A 14,703-nucleotide genomic window follows, 5' to 3' on the forward strand; every position below is an offset into this window, starting at 1 on the left:
TAGAGTCCTGGCCCCTAGCCCTGCCAGTGTAGCAGAAATGATGACAGATGATGACGGCAGCAGCAGCCGTTCTTCTCTGGGTCAGTAGCTTAATGTTGTTCGTGTATAATTTACGTTGAGTAGGCTAACCATGTTATTAAATTAATGCATGCAAGGTGAACTAGCAAACACCGTCGTAGTTACATGCGGCTGTCTTCTTGTTTGATGGCAGATACTCCCTTCACCCTGGCCAAAAAGGCTAAAATGACCAAAGAGGAAGTGGAAAACAGCTAAACATGAGAGGTTTTTGGACAAAGTTTATGTTTTTTCCATTGTTTAAGCACTGATTCCAGCCAAGCGTGATGCCATAAATCCCCTATAGCTGCAGAAAAGGCTAACATTGTTGTCTTTTTACAAAAAAAACAGCTGAACATGAGAGGTTTTTGGACCAATTTTGTGTTCTCCATTCTTTAAGCACCGGTTCGAGCACCGGTTCGAGCACCGTTTAAGCACCGGCACAGTTTCAAAAGTACCAGTTTGGTACTGGTATCGGATAAAACCTAAACGATACCCATCCCTAGTTATTAATGCTCTAAAAACATATATCAGTGACCATCTATAGAATAGCTGCTTTATAAATATCACATTTAGTTTTTGTTTGTTTATGACCTTTGGATTCCTGGATGGGTTAAGTGTGGATTAGATGAACAGGACACACGAGGAAGACACTGGGGAAAAAAAGACACCCTAAATTAAATTAATTGATTAATTAAATATTTTCCAATCGCATTTGTTGCCTCAATAACAAGTTTGAAGTCTCACTCTATACAACATAAAATTCATTTTGTCAATTAAGGTCCCCACTATAGTCAGAAAGGAGAAGGCAATGCTCACTGGACAACAGCTTGGAAATGACAAGTTGTTAGCCAAGTAGTGTCCATGATGTTTGTTTTAAAAAGCTAAGACGGCATCCAAGAACAACTGAACTAGTAACTAACTGTACTAACTGTAAGTAACTAACTAACTGTTCAGTCGACCATGCAGCTGATTTTTCTCCGTCATTACTTGGCCTTTTTGGAAGGCACCATATATTTTTCTATGCAGGGAAAACATTGTACATGGAGACCAACAAGTCTGCTAGAATACTCAGTTAATCTGCTGCAAATTTTATTGCAGGTAAGACAAAGTTAGCGAGCAAATGAGTGCATTTGCGTTGAACCTTTAGGTGCCAAAGTTGGATGTCAGACCTTCTCGGTACCCCTTTTTGTTTTAAGTACCACAGACAACCCGTTTGTTTGTTCTCCGAAGTCTTGGCAATTGGGGAAAAAGACAAAAAGAAAAAACAAACAAACACATTTTAACCGACAAATATAAAAAACAACGTAAAGTTAGACTTTTCTTCAGGATATGTCAGGTTTGGGTAGGTAAGCCTTCAGAGGGTTCACTGCAATTTTATCTGTGATAGTATTGGCTGTAGGGGAAAAATTCACAAGAAGCTCCACACGAGGCTCCATAAATATATCATTATATACTCTGTGAGGAACTCTCCAGTCAGTTCCTCCAGCTGTAGAATAACTTCAACACAACCATTCACAACTGCAGAACTGCATGTCAGGTCCAGCATAGCAGCAAGTAAAACTAGCTCGACAAAAATGTTGGAAGTGGGTTGACAGGTCGTTTAAAAAAAATGAATAAATAAATCTTTAAAAGTATTTGATATATGAAGCTAAAAATTCACAGCAATCATTATTAATTATCCATATTATCATTATCAACATATCATTATATATCCAAACTTTTGACCATACATTTTGTGGCAAATCTGAGATGGTCAAGCAGAAGAGGAAGCAGGAAATGTGGCGAAGCAAAGCAGGGCAAAGACGTGCAGTGAAGCCTGGGATTAACTATGATTTTAGATTGAAAAACTGGCAATTTTGTTTGGCTCTTTACACCACTTATAGACAAGTCTTGCAATGTTACAGCTCCAAGTAGACTGTAAAACTGTGAAACATCGAGAAATTCTCGCATTATTGATGGCAGGTCAACACTGCATTTCACATTTTGGTAAGAACTCCACCAGGCAATATGAAGCAAAACTGTCATGTCAGAGTTCAGTATAAAAAAAAAAAAAAGACTGAAAAGCAGTGGCACATTCTCAGCATCTGATAAGGCGTCCATGATGAGGCAGCGCGATGCAAGCAAAATTGACACCATCCGTTAGCTGGAGACTGCATCATATTTCCACCTTCAGGAGTCGTATTACCATCACAACAGCTGAACTGATTCATCCGTGGACTCTCTTAAGGCTGAACAGAAGGCACTGAGAAAAACAGAGACCTGACTAACTTTGTTTCATTTCTAAAAGGACTACAAAAGGTTAATATGCAGAATCAATCCAACATATTAATGCACTACTTTTCTATTAATGTTATTGTCATACTAACATCAGTAACATAACTCAAAGTGAAAGTGATCAGAACTCAAGAACAATGTTATTGATAAACACTCCCAGAGAACAGCTGTTAAAGGTCCCTGCAGTCAGGATATTAGTTTGTGATTTTAATCACACAAAGCTTCCCAGTTTATAAAGTCAACATAAACACTAAATGTGATCTAATTACAATAACAGAAGACTCAGTGTAAACAGAGCTGGAGATAATATACACATTAATATCTTCTCACAGTTTATTTTTATGTGAGTATTAAATATTTACTGTGTAGAAGTTACAGTTACCCAAAGCGATCCACGTTAAAAGAACTAATGGGACAACAGAAAATAAAGCATGAAGTCTATAGCAGTGCTGCAAAAACGGTATTCATAATCAATTTATCTGAGGATTTTTTTCATTATTGAATCATTTGAAATTAAATTAATATATTACAGAGACAGTGCTTTCACTTGACAAAAGCAGCCTTGTTTTCCTGAATTAATGAAACAATTATCTCAAAAATTCCAAAACTCAAATTTTATTACTCCATTTTTTCTGAATGAACAAGACATGTTAAAATCCCAGAAAGCCTCTAATGCCCTGAAACCTTGATTTCATAAGCAATAAAGAGCAAACCCTTAATACACTTAGGGGTAATTCACTCAAAATTCATCCACAGAGTCTACGTGGTGTCCAATGATGTTGACTCAAGAGACAAAGGCACAAGTATATCCCAATATTTCAAGAGAAAACTACATTTACAAAAAAAAAAAAAAATCATGTGAGCCATCATTAACAATGAAATCAAGCTTTAAAGTCAACATAAGCTCTTTTAGGATTTTAAGATGTCCTGTTAATTCAGATAGCAAGTGTTTTTTTTGTTTTGTTTTTTAATGAAAAGCGCCGTCTTACGCTTCCATAGAAATTAAGAAGCCAAGTAGCAGCCAGGTGCAGCTAATCAAATACAATCAGTCAACAGCAAGAGTGACCAGGGGTTTTGGCAGTTTGTTGGTCTGGGGCATTCTGGTGTGTTTTAACACGCTGCCAAAATCTTCCTAGAAGAAGACCTCAGAGCAAATTCACCTCAAGGTCAGAACGTTCAAACTCAAGAGCTCTTCGGGCCTCTACAGGCCACATGCATGCATGTAAAATGTTAAGGTTAATAACAGTTACAGTTAGAAAAAGACTGACAGAAAATATGGCTCCTTTGCCAGGAGAAAGTATTTCTCTCTAAAAAGAACATAGCAGCACAGCTTAGCTTGCCTTTAGGTTGCATGTGAGCCAAGTCCAGACCTCATCTCAACTGAAATGAAGAGAGCTGTGCATTAACAAATGTCCACAAAACTTCAGTTTAGTTCTGCCAAACGTGGTTATACAAGCTACTGAGCCATGGGGTGTACTTAATTTTCACAGGACTACCTATCATCCTGTGTAAATGTGTTTGTGAAAAATATGCTTGACTGCATATTAAAGTATAAAATTAATGCCATCCATTACAAGGGCATAGAAGGACTTCTGCCGTTAATGTGGTAGAAATGTATTTGATGCCAAGTTTTTTGAGCTACCCCTGAAATAACTTGGTGAAGCAAACAGCATTTGTGCAAATCAGTGACACCCGACCTGGTAAATTAATAGGCAGTGATTCCGGTTAGTGCTTCTGCAAGTTGCCTTGCATACGTAAACACAACGGCTAGATGTGTGACGCACAGCAGGACATCAAGGACAGCTGTCAAAAAACCATCAATAAATTATACAATCAGCTGCCAGCGGCACTAGTTCAGACAAATGGATAAGACTCCAGCACGCACACCACATTATTCAAGTAACTTTTTGAAGAAGAAGAATAAATTCAGATTCCATTTGAGAAAAATCTCTTCTTGGCAGATTCAGGCTAAATGATGATGGGCCCGTCTGTCGTAACATTTCAGTAGTACATAGTAGCATGCATAATTAAAGTGACAATGCAACAGCAATAACACCACCACTTGCAACATCATATTTAAAAAGGAAAGCGTTTCGCCACCCGCTTTACTCAATCATGCCCTAAACAAGACTTCAGACCTTTTGTCTTTCTTTTTTTTCTAAACTACAGAATTTAAGGATTATATCAGTTGGTATCTTGCTCGGGGACTAGTAAGTTTGTTGAGACTCTTTTTCACACTGCATTTCCCTAATTAATTTTCATACTTATTTCTCTCTGGGCGTTTAAAATAGGACAAGCAGTGACTGTACACTTACACATTCCAGTGTGAGTACTCACATGGAAGAATGTATGGCTGTGCATTCAACAGTAATTATATAGCACAGTTAATTAGAGTGTAGAAGGGAAACACCAGTGCTCAAAAGCTATTAATAAACATGGTAAACACTGATGACTGCAGTATGTTACAGCAGGTATAATAAGAGCATCCTTAATCTATATCTATCGATATTCGAATCAAGGAAATACTTTCACAACACTACAAGCCAGAGAATTTACCAGCTAAGACTGACATTGAATGATGCCTCAGTCTTCAAGTTGTATAAAACCTGATCTTGAAATCTTAAAAGGTGTGCATAATGTAGCATGTGCATTGCATACCAGGAGCTGAGAAGAAACAGCAGGAGAGTGCTAGTATTATTTGTTAAATAGCGTGTGATAACACCAGTATTATCCAACAAGTTGTGTTTCAGTTTTGTGAAGTGAAATTCTAGTATTTTAATAGTCTGGTACTTAATACTAATTACCTGATATTTATGTGTGTGCATTACATCTGTACACTTCACTTGTATTTTTATTTTATTCCTATTTATTCTATTTATCCCCTTCGTATATTTTATTTATATATGTCTCTGTATTTATATATATGTGTGTGTGTGTGTGTGTGTGTGTGTGTGTGTGTGTGTGTGTGTGTGTGTGTGTGTGTGTGTGTGTGTGTGTGTATTCTGTAACTGTAACTTCTGTCGGTGCTGTGCTTTTGGAAACCGAATTTCCCAGAGGAACCCACCCGAGGGATTAATAAAGTTTTATCTTATCTTATCTCTTATCTTTATGCTAGCGGTCCCCAACCTTTTTTGTGCTACGGACCGGTTTATGCCTTTAAGGTGTTGCGGATAAATACAACAAAATAAAACCAGTACTGGTACCCAAAAAAGAAGATTTATTCATAACACACGGGAAAAGACCCAGGGAAACAGAGTTAACGATAAAAACGATAAAAAAAAAAAAATAACGATAAAAACCCTGAAAACCATACATTTCACACCTGACCTTCAACTCTCGCCCGATACCAAGCGACTCGTGGCCTGGGGCTCGGGGACTGCTGCTTTATGGTACCTAACCTTAGCTATTATGTTGAGCTCATGGTCAAATATGTTACCTTTTGCCTCCAAAAACCAACATGGCAGAGACCAAAACTGATGGGTGACATCACAGTGGCTACATTCATCTTTTATATACAGTCTGTGCTCATCACTATAAGGAGGAAACTCTCTCCAAACAGTCTGCTTTTACACACCCAACCACTGCTAGAAAACATTCAGTGTTCTGCATCGACGTAATGTAAAGTGTTTGTGTAAATGTAGATCTTTAAAAATGGAAAAGCACCGCTGTATGAGTTGCCACTGAAACTAAGTCAGCAATCTGATACAATGATGAAGATCACCATGACGTAACTTGTTTGGACTCACAGCACGGCTGGTCCGCCATAATTAATGCCATATTGTTTTCCCTTTTAACAGAAGGACATCACAGTTTGTGTTCTTCTCATACCAGAGCTGTGAAAAAAACTGTTGTTTATAAAGCAAAGTAATGGAGTGATTCAACTTAATCGAAAGGATCTGAGGTGGGACATAGGGGTAAGAAAAGTGTAGCTACGAGATGCACTGCCACCCAAAAGCTTCACAGGTGAATGCTTAAAAAAGAAAAGAAAAAAAAAAGAAAATGGACTGGTCAAAGTAGTAGCCATATCCCAGTAGATAAACTGGGAGCAGCAGAAATAAACTTTTTGTTTTAAATTTCAAGCTGTCAAAGAAGAGTTGTTACTGAATGTGCGCATACATCTGTGAAGACACAACCTTCCAAACCAGGTATACAGAGTGTTTTCACTACAATCACAAGAACCAGTGCCTAAATGTTTTTACAGCACTCAAGCCCAATAAAAAGGGGGAAAAAATGCAGATGAAATGCCCTCAAACATTTTGTTTTGGTGTCATTGAGGGTCTCCTCACTCTTTGTTATATATAAACCACTATTGTGGATTTTATGTCGCAATCGTTTAAAGATGAAACCTACCACCACGTCACTGCGTCCACTTCAATATGTAAACCAGGACAGCTACAGATTACTGGATTTTTAACCTTTAAAAAAAAGGTTCACTGGCTTCATTTTCCAAGTTATTTAGGTTTTTTATAGCCTAAAGACACATAACTACAAGTATTACATGTAGCTACAAGTAAGTACATTTTATCTGAAAGTGTTTCTTTTCTCAAATCCCTTCAAACCTTCAGAGGGTTTGAAACATCACTATAAAAAGAAACTTCATCTTTCATAAAGAGGATGTGGCCACCGGACAATGAAATCATAACAGTAAAAACTGTTTCCAATTATTAAGAAAACCTATAACCTAAAAATAACTCTAATCTCTCCTGCTGCATTATTTTCCACTGCACGAGTGACTTTTCATGTTTTTCCATTGCGTTCAGCTACGGCTAGGCTTTACAGACCAAATTCATATTGACATTTTATGTTTCAGTATTTTCAACAAAAGCAACTATGCGAAATGTCACAAACAAAACTCTGGTAAATATCTAGATAATATTTAAACAGTTGGTTTCTTTATTAAACAATTGCTGCCATTTTTAACAACTGTATTAGAACAGACTTGTGGTAGAACAATGGTAGTTTACCCTTGACTGGGTAAACTACCTCGTTTCAGTCTGTGATAGTTTTTTCTTCCTTCCACTCTGGGGCTGTGTGAAGCACAGATCCACTGATCTTACCAGGTAGAAAGCCAGCCCCAAGCAGAAAGAAGCACCGACCTGCACAGAAACTGAAGGCATGATCGAGCGTTGACATGGACGGCAGCAAAACCAATTTAAGCGGTCTACAAGAAATAAATAATATAGTTTAAGTATACAATATATGTAGAATATTTTCCCTGCATCAGCATGAGGCTCCACTGGAAAAAACAGGAATTTACTTTGCTAAAAATGAGACATGTTTATCTATAGGTTCCTCAATGGGTTAGTTTGTGCTACTCTCTGACTTTGATGACAAAATGTGTTAGTTCAGATTAACCAATAAATTCATTGATGCATCAGCTTTTGTCAACATTATGTAAAATAAGGTCCTACCATCTAGCTTCATACGTCTTAACTTTTATCCATTTAAAAAAAAAAAAAAGAAGAAGAAGAAAAAAAACAATCATTTTAAACATGACTACTGTCTTTCTAGAGCAGCACACTGCAAAACTGCACCATTAGCAGGACTGTCATCCGTCTTACTTTTTACCTGAACTGTTTGCAACTTCTCATCACAGTGTAAGGGATGCTGCAGCCCTGATTAGTAACAGGGAGCTGGATAACATCTGAGACGCAGATGTTAACTGGCATTATGAAAAACAGGCAAGATCAGTTTAACTAATGGTATCAGAGTTGAAAAATTTAGTTCAGAGCTTGTGAACTCGTAACTCTGAACCCACATACAACTCTGCCAGCCTGCAACCCCCAATTCATCTACAGGCAAAAAGTTAAATGAACAAAACTATAAAAATGACAATGCTAAGTTGAGGTACCAACAATCATAAACAGCCCACTGAACAGTAGTCAGGTTTGGTAACATTCTATTTTTATTACAAGGTTCAGACATATTTTGTGGCTCCACACGGAATTTTGTTAGTCCAATAAACTTAAAGGTTGCCGACTCCTGGTCTAGTCAACGAATCCATCACAGACCTTCCGAGGGTTCCACAAACCCTCTCCGGTTCTCTAGAGCAGCGGTCCCCAACCCCCGGGCCTCGGACCGGTACCGGTCCGTGAGTCGTTTGGTACCGGGCCGCGAGAGTTGAGGCTCAGGTATGAAATGTATGGTTTTCAGGGTTTTTATCGGTTTTCAGCGTTATTTTGTTATCGTTTTTATCGTTAACTCGGTTTTCCTGGGTCTTTTCACGTGTGTTATGAATAAATCTTCTTTTTTTCGGTACCGGTACTAGTTTTATTTTGTTGTATTTATCCGCGACACCTTAAAGGCCGGTCCGTGAAAATAATGTCGGGCATAAACCGGTCCGTGGCGCAAAAAAGGTTGGGGACCGCTGCCATAGAGGTCCTGGCACATGAAAGTTTTCTGTCACTGGGATGATGAGCGACAGTCTGAGCGTAGATTTGGGGTGGAGTATAGCATTATTCAGCAACCACCAAATTAAAAGCTCAACAAATGGTGTAATTTTGTCACCCAAGGACTTTGGCTTGACTCAGTATGTAATTTAGGAAGAACGGCCCCAACCATGCAGCTTTAAATGTGCACTGGCTTGTAACTCTTAACCACACACATGTATACACACCCACACTAATTATGTGACACAGAAACCTTTCTAGAAGTCAAGTTGTTAAGCACAGAGGTACTACAAGCTGTTACTATGACACCATGGTGGGTGATGTTCCAACCACATCCTCCCATCGCTTCAGAGAAAGAGTTTAACAAGAAGTGATTGTGTGAAACAAGCCGTCTCGTAAACGCTGGCCTACTCCTTCGCCACCAACATCTCAGTGCATTACTTGATCAGTCATACCTATCAGGAACAAAAACAAATACCTGCAAGAAAGGATTTCCTTGTAGTCAAGGGCACAGCTTGCTGCATTCTTGATTTACTGGATGTATTCCTCAGGATATTCAGAGAGAGTTTAGTCATCACACAAGTGGAACAGTGAATGATTAGCATGTTGCAGTTTTATTTTCCATTCACAGACACATTTACGTATGCAACTTAAATTGTTTTTGTTTTTTTAAATAATTTCAGCTTTAAAAAGGGGAAATTTGGAAGATAAATTCCACTTTAGTTAGCTTTATTGTTAGTGGGGGTTTTCTCTTAATTTTTTTTAACCCATTGCTGATTAATATTTTCACTTCCTGTATGAACACAAATCTTTTTACCCAACTGACTTCTCCTAATGGCGGCCTACCGTAACATATGTTTTGTCTCCAACTTGTCGTAAGTTGTCTCTGCTGTGATTCACTAGATATTTATCCATCTGCGTACTGTGTTGCGAAGGAAATGCCACAAAACCATTTCAAACTACCTGAGGTACATTTCACATATTTCATTATGCTTTGTCATGAAGGCTACTGTTATACAATCTGATATGGCGGTTATTGAATTTAGGTCATTGAGCATTTAAGAAGGATTTCTCATCTGCATGGATAGCCTGGCACTGCACCATCATGTGGAAATCGCTGGACCAGTTAACTAAAATTGGACAGTTGCATGAAGAGCATCGATCTCTGCCTCTCCTTGGACAAAATGTTCTCAGTTCAATCAAAAATATCTTAGAGAAAAAGTCAGAAATCTTTTCATATCTATTACATTTAAATAAACGTGTCTGAATTCAGGGCATTTCTTAACACGTGCCTTCAGATCTCTCGGGAACTAAGACGGACTCTTGCATAGTGAGAGATTACTTGGAATTTTGCACCATTGATTGATGTCGATATTATCCCCGTCAATCATCAGGTAACATCAAAGCTCAGCAGCTGCAATTTTCCAAGAATTTGCCTCCTTGCTGAACCTGTTGGCAAAAATGTGAGCACCTGAACCCTGCCCTGCATCCAGAGCAGAGGAACTTTCCTCAGGTATAACATCACAGATCGAAAACTGGGTGCTCATTTTGTGTTAATGCACAATTAGGACACAGACTTCACTCAAAAGCACGCTGCTCTCTGATAGGTGCCTCTGAATAAATTCCTCACATGGCTCATGCATTTTAAATCTGGCAGGCCCCTGAGGAAATAAAATCCCTGGTCTAACAGCTAATTTACTGACCTCTAGAAGCCAAACGTAAACACGCATTTTAATTAAAAAGGCACACATTTCTGAGATCTTTTGGGAGCCATTTTGAGTCTCTGCTAGGTTAACGTTTACCAGGCAGACAGTATAAATAATGTGAAGAACAGAGTAGTGAGCAGTTTGTTCAGTCTAGACAGCATCTCCAGTGCAGTCTTGTGACTCACATTGTGACAACGACAGTAGCAGTGGGGAAAATTACAATTCAGAGCTGCTGACATTAGCTAAAGAAAATGTCTTGGGGCTTTCGACATAATGTGCAACGTGAGGAAGTGTCATCATCTTTGATACCCTTAAGCAATATTCACAACATCTACACCCATGAGGTGACTAAACCAAAAGACAAAGCTTTAGACTGAGAACCAAAATCAAATTACGAACCAGCAGATTAGACCTCTGTATGTGTCAAATGTTTAGTATTTGCATACCTCGCAGAAACATGCACACTTGTGCATTTCAGCAGCCATATTAGTATTCAGAATCAGCACCTGGAACATGTTAAGTCTTGCTCGCAGACTCTCGCTGACCACATGGCTCTCTCCCAGCAGCATTTTCTCGTGTTACCTTCTACATTATAAATACTATGATAACAGTGTGCAGGACTAATCTTAAAATTGGTGCATAGGTGCAGGATTTTTCTGGCAAAAAACATGCCTTAAGGAAACAGTGACGTTTCTCTTTTTTTGGCGGGGGTGGGGGGTTCAAAAACATGTCGATCATACACAGAAATTCAGCATGATGAATTTGATTTATGGTGCATAAGTTGCAGATCATTTCTAATCAGACAATTCAGTGGTTGCTTTACAAATGAATTTACAGATAAAATGTGAGAAGTGGTTGAAAATGCAAACCCAGCCTTCTCAAGCCGCTCTTTGCACAGCTTGAGAAGATTGGCTTTGGTATTTTCTGCTCTACAACTCCTTCCAGTTGGAAACGGTGGCAGCGCTGGTAGTTGGAAGTGGACCAGAGGTGCGCAAGTAGACGACTATAAAGAATAGAATGAAGAAATTCAAATCGGGTATGGTTTTTGTTTTCTACGAGTGGAAGTGCAGAACTTTTTGATTACAACAAGCCACGCAAACAATGCAGGAATGTTCTTCTTGTCAGGCGTAGCTCGACATGCATCCTGACAACACTGGAGGAGCTGACTGTTTTATGATTCGTAATGTTAAAGCAGTCACACACAAAAGACCTCTCTGATTGACAGCCTCAGCAGACTGAGGCAAAACGATTTGTTTATATTTTTGAAAATGAGGTTCAGTGAATTAACTATCAACTTTTTTGTTGTTGTTGCTGTGTACCACCAGATGTACTGAAAAATAAAACAGGATTAGTAATTAGTGATTTTCAGGTAAGTTTGGAAGCGCTTTGGTGCAAGCCCAAATTCACTAGCTGCCAAGCTGAGGCATGTTTGGTTGAAGTAAGTTCAAGATAGTTCATTGTTATAAAGACATGTTTTTAACCTCAAGCAATGAAAGATGCTCCCAAAGTCAGTAAGTGACACTGAGTAACTACTATGATTACAATAATCTGTCTGATCTGCCATAATCAGACAGCACTAGGGAAACATAAAACATTTTTAGTCGTGCATAACATTTTATTAAGAGCACCAGCTACTATCATTACCCTTCCACTCTCTCATCCCCACTTTACCTCAGTCAGCTTTCATTTACGGGTATTTGTTGTTCTCCAATTTAATCTCTGTTATTGCACACATTAGTTTTCCCTCCTAAATTAGCACAGACAGCATATTACTTTGAACCACATGCTTCACCTAAACGTCTGTTTCTTCCCTTCTGGTAACTGTATCGTGGCTCTTCAGGCACAAGTGCTTTAGTAGCCAGAATTTCTTGACATACAAGCTAAAGTCAACATACACTCTGCTATAGACATTATATTTAAAGTACAGGATGTGCTTCCTATTACTGGCTCATATTGTGTGAAAATTTCACAGCAATCATGGTGCACAAAACCAAAGATGTACACAGAAGAGACTGCACAGTAACTTCCAACATCCAGTGTCCTGCGTAGATGTGCAACACACTGGCTCACCAGAATGAATGGTATAACACAGAGGCTTGAACTTCAGTGTTTACCTTGATAATGCTGCTCCTGCGTGGTATTTCAGATTTGGTGTCCAGACCGGCAGAGGTGTTGGCGTTGTCCACCCCGGTTTGGCTGCCAGGTGCGACGAGGGATCCCGAGCCGACCATATTTTCAGATATCCCACAGTCTCCATTCAAGACCGACACTTCGCAATGCGTCTTACCAGCTGCGTTGTCGCTGGGCACGGCAGTATCGTCGGGATTCAATGGAGGCAGGCTGCCGTCCTCTTCAAACTCCGCCATAGGCACTTCGAGCACACACACACGCTCCCTTTCTCTCTCACACACACACACAAGCTGACGAGCTGCTGGGTAACAAAGCCGTATGTTTCAGCCGTACTCCCAATTTCCTGCCTGGCCTATTGCCTCGATGTAACATTTACACCAAATCACGCCGTATCATCTCTCGGTGCAGATAGCTGACAGGTTCCTACAGAGAGAGGGGTTTTCTCCGTGCATTGTGCTCTGTGGAGAGAAACCACAGCGATTAGCATAATTAGGCAGCATGACAGTAGTAACAACAGCAACGTGAACAGTGGCAGCTTTTGTACAGAAGGCGTTCAGCAGTGCGCTGAAAGCGGATGTTAACTTGCAATCACTACAGGCTGTCATCACAAATGCAGCAAATACAGCCGGTTTTTCCCCATTTATGTGCATGCTTTCTTGTGCATTTCTGCACAAGTTCGCACACACAGCGACTCCATTACGGTCCATTTAACTGTAATAACAATAATAACAACCCCCCCACACCAGCGTACCGGTGGTCGTTAAGGTAAATAACGTTAACAGAAACTTATCAGGTCAATTAACGTCTCCACTAAAGTCACGATTAGCTTCATGTGACGCTCGTCGGTTTTGTGTACTTGCCTTTTAAAGCGCCTGGTCCCACACTATCCATGAATGACCCGTCTTCTTTGAGCACAGCACCCTTGGCTGTCTTTCACTACTGTGTGCCGAGCAGCGCTTAGCTTAGCTACAGCTAACTCCACTCGCCTGCTAGCTGTTTGAAGTTAGTTTTCCCAGCCAACTAAAACCCTAAAAAGGAAGGAGAGAAATGCTTCCCCTGAATTTTTTTTTTCAGGTCAGACTTCAGCGGTTATTACGTTTTCTTAAAAGAAAAATGAGAAAGAAACGAAAACGTTGATTTCCCGTTAAATCACGCGCATACAGTAGTCTCCATGGAACAAAGTTGTGTATGTCTCGTGAACGCGCAGCAGGAGAAACAGGCCGAGCTGTCAATCAAACCCATAGACAAGGGCTGCCAAACATACGGCCTGCGGGCTCGTACCGGTCCGCCACAGGGTCCCGTTTGGAACACCACAGGGTCCCGTTTGGTCCACTTGATGGTTTGGCAAAGTGTAAAAATTGCAGAATAAACCTTAATTACTCCTGTTAATCAATAACATGTACCACCGGTCCTTTTGTGGTGGTGCTGAAACTGAAAGATACAGAACGTATTTATAGATCTAGTCCAGTGATTTAATTCTTAAAGGTGTCAAATATGTTTTCAATGTTTTATTACTTTACGGTGTGATCTGTAAAATATAATGTACATGTACAGCCAACGAAATCACACTTATTTATCTCAAAAGACCTCACCTGCTCATCATTAGTGTTATAAATTACTCTCAGGAAATAAGAAAAATGATTAAGTACGAAGTAATACCCCTTGTTTTAAAGTTATAGAAATGTGGTTTTTAATGGTTTTTAAGGTTTTTAAAAATGTGAGCAAAATTTTTAAAAACCTTACCTGTGGCTGAGCTGAATAGTTCTCAAAGTTTTACTTCATGTCCAGAAGAGAATATTTGGACGTGTAATAATATTTACTTATTAAATGATTAAATATAAACAATTACAGAATGTTTTTACTGAGCTTACCCACTTAAGCTGAAATTAGGTTGCACTTTGACTAAAATAAGTTAGAAATCCGTGCTGTAGACTACCAGGAAATATTAGACCCACACACACACATCAATTACTTTCACTTTTCTACATAGCAAACAAGGCTGCGTGCCACACACTGTAAAATACCCACATGCCTTTCACATTACTCTCACATAGTTTAAGTGTTTTCTTGCTGACTTATGTCACATAAGTCAAAACAAAAGTACGTGCAAAAAGGCCACAAAACCAACAGCACCACAAAGTCACCAA

At 39.3% G+C, this 14,703-nt stretch overlaps 1 protein-coding gene across 1 annotated transcript in view; it reads right to left on the reverse strand.

Moving 5' to 3' along the window:
- The window catches only part of plcl2 (phospholipase C like 2), a 43,470-nt gene extending 29,703 nt beyond the window's left edge, over window positions 1-13,767 (reverse strand). Inside the window, exons 1-2 of the mRNA XM_026183506.2 lie at window positions 13,417-13,767; window positions 12,541-13,014 (exon numbers count right to left, since the gene is read on the reverse strand). Coding sequence (XP_026039291.1) covers window positions 12,541-12,792 — 252 coding nt within the window. The 5' untranslated portion in view covers window positions 12,793-13,014; window positions 13,417-13,767. The remainder of the gene's footprint in view (window positions 1-12,540; window positions 13,015-13,416) is intronic.
- Window positions 13,768-14,703: the final 936 nt, after the last annotated feature.

Source organism: Astatotilapia calliptera, chromosome 11, assembly GCF_964374335.1.
Source record: "Astatotilapia calliptera chromosome 11, fAstCal68.1, whole genome shotgun sequence".
NCBI lineage: Eukaryota > Metazoa > Chordata > Actinopteri > Cichliformes > Cichlidae > Astatotilapia > Astatotilapia calliptera.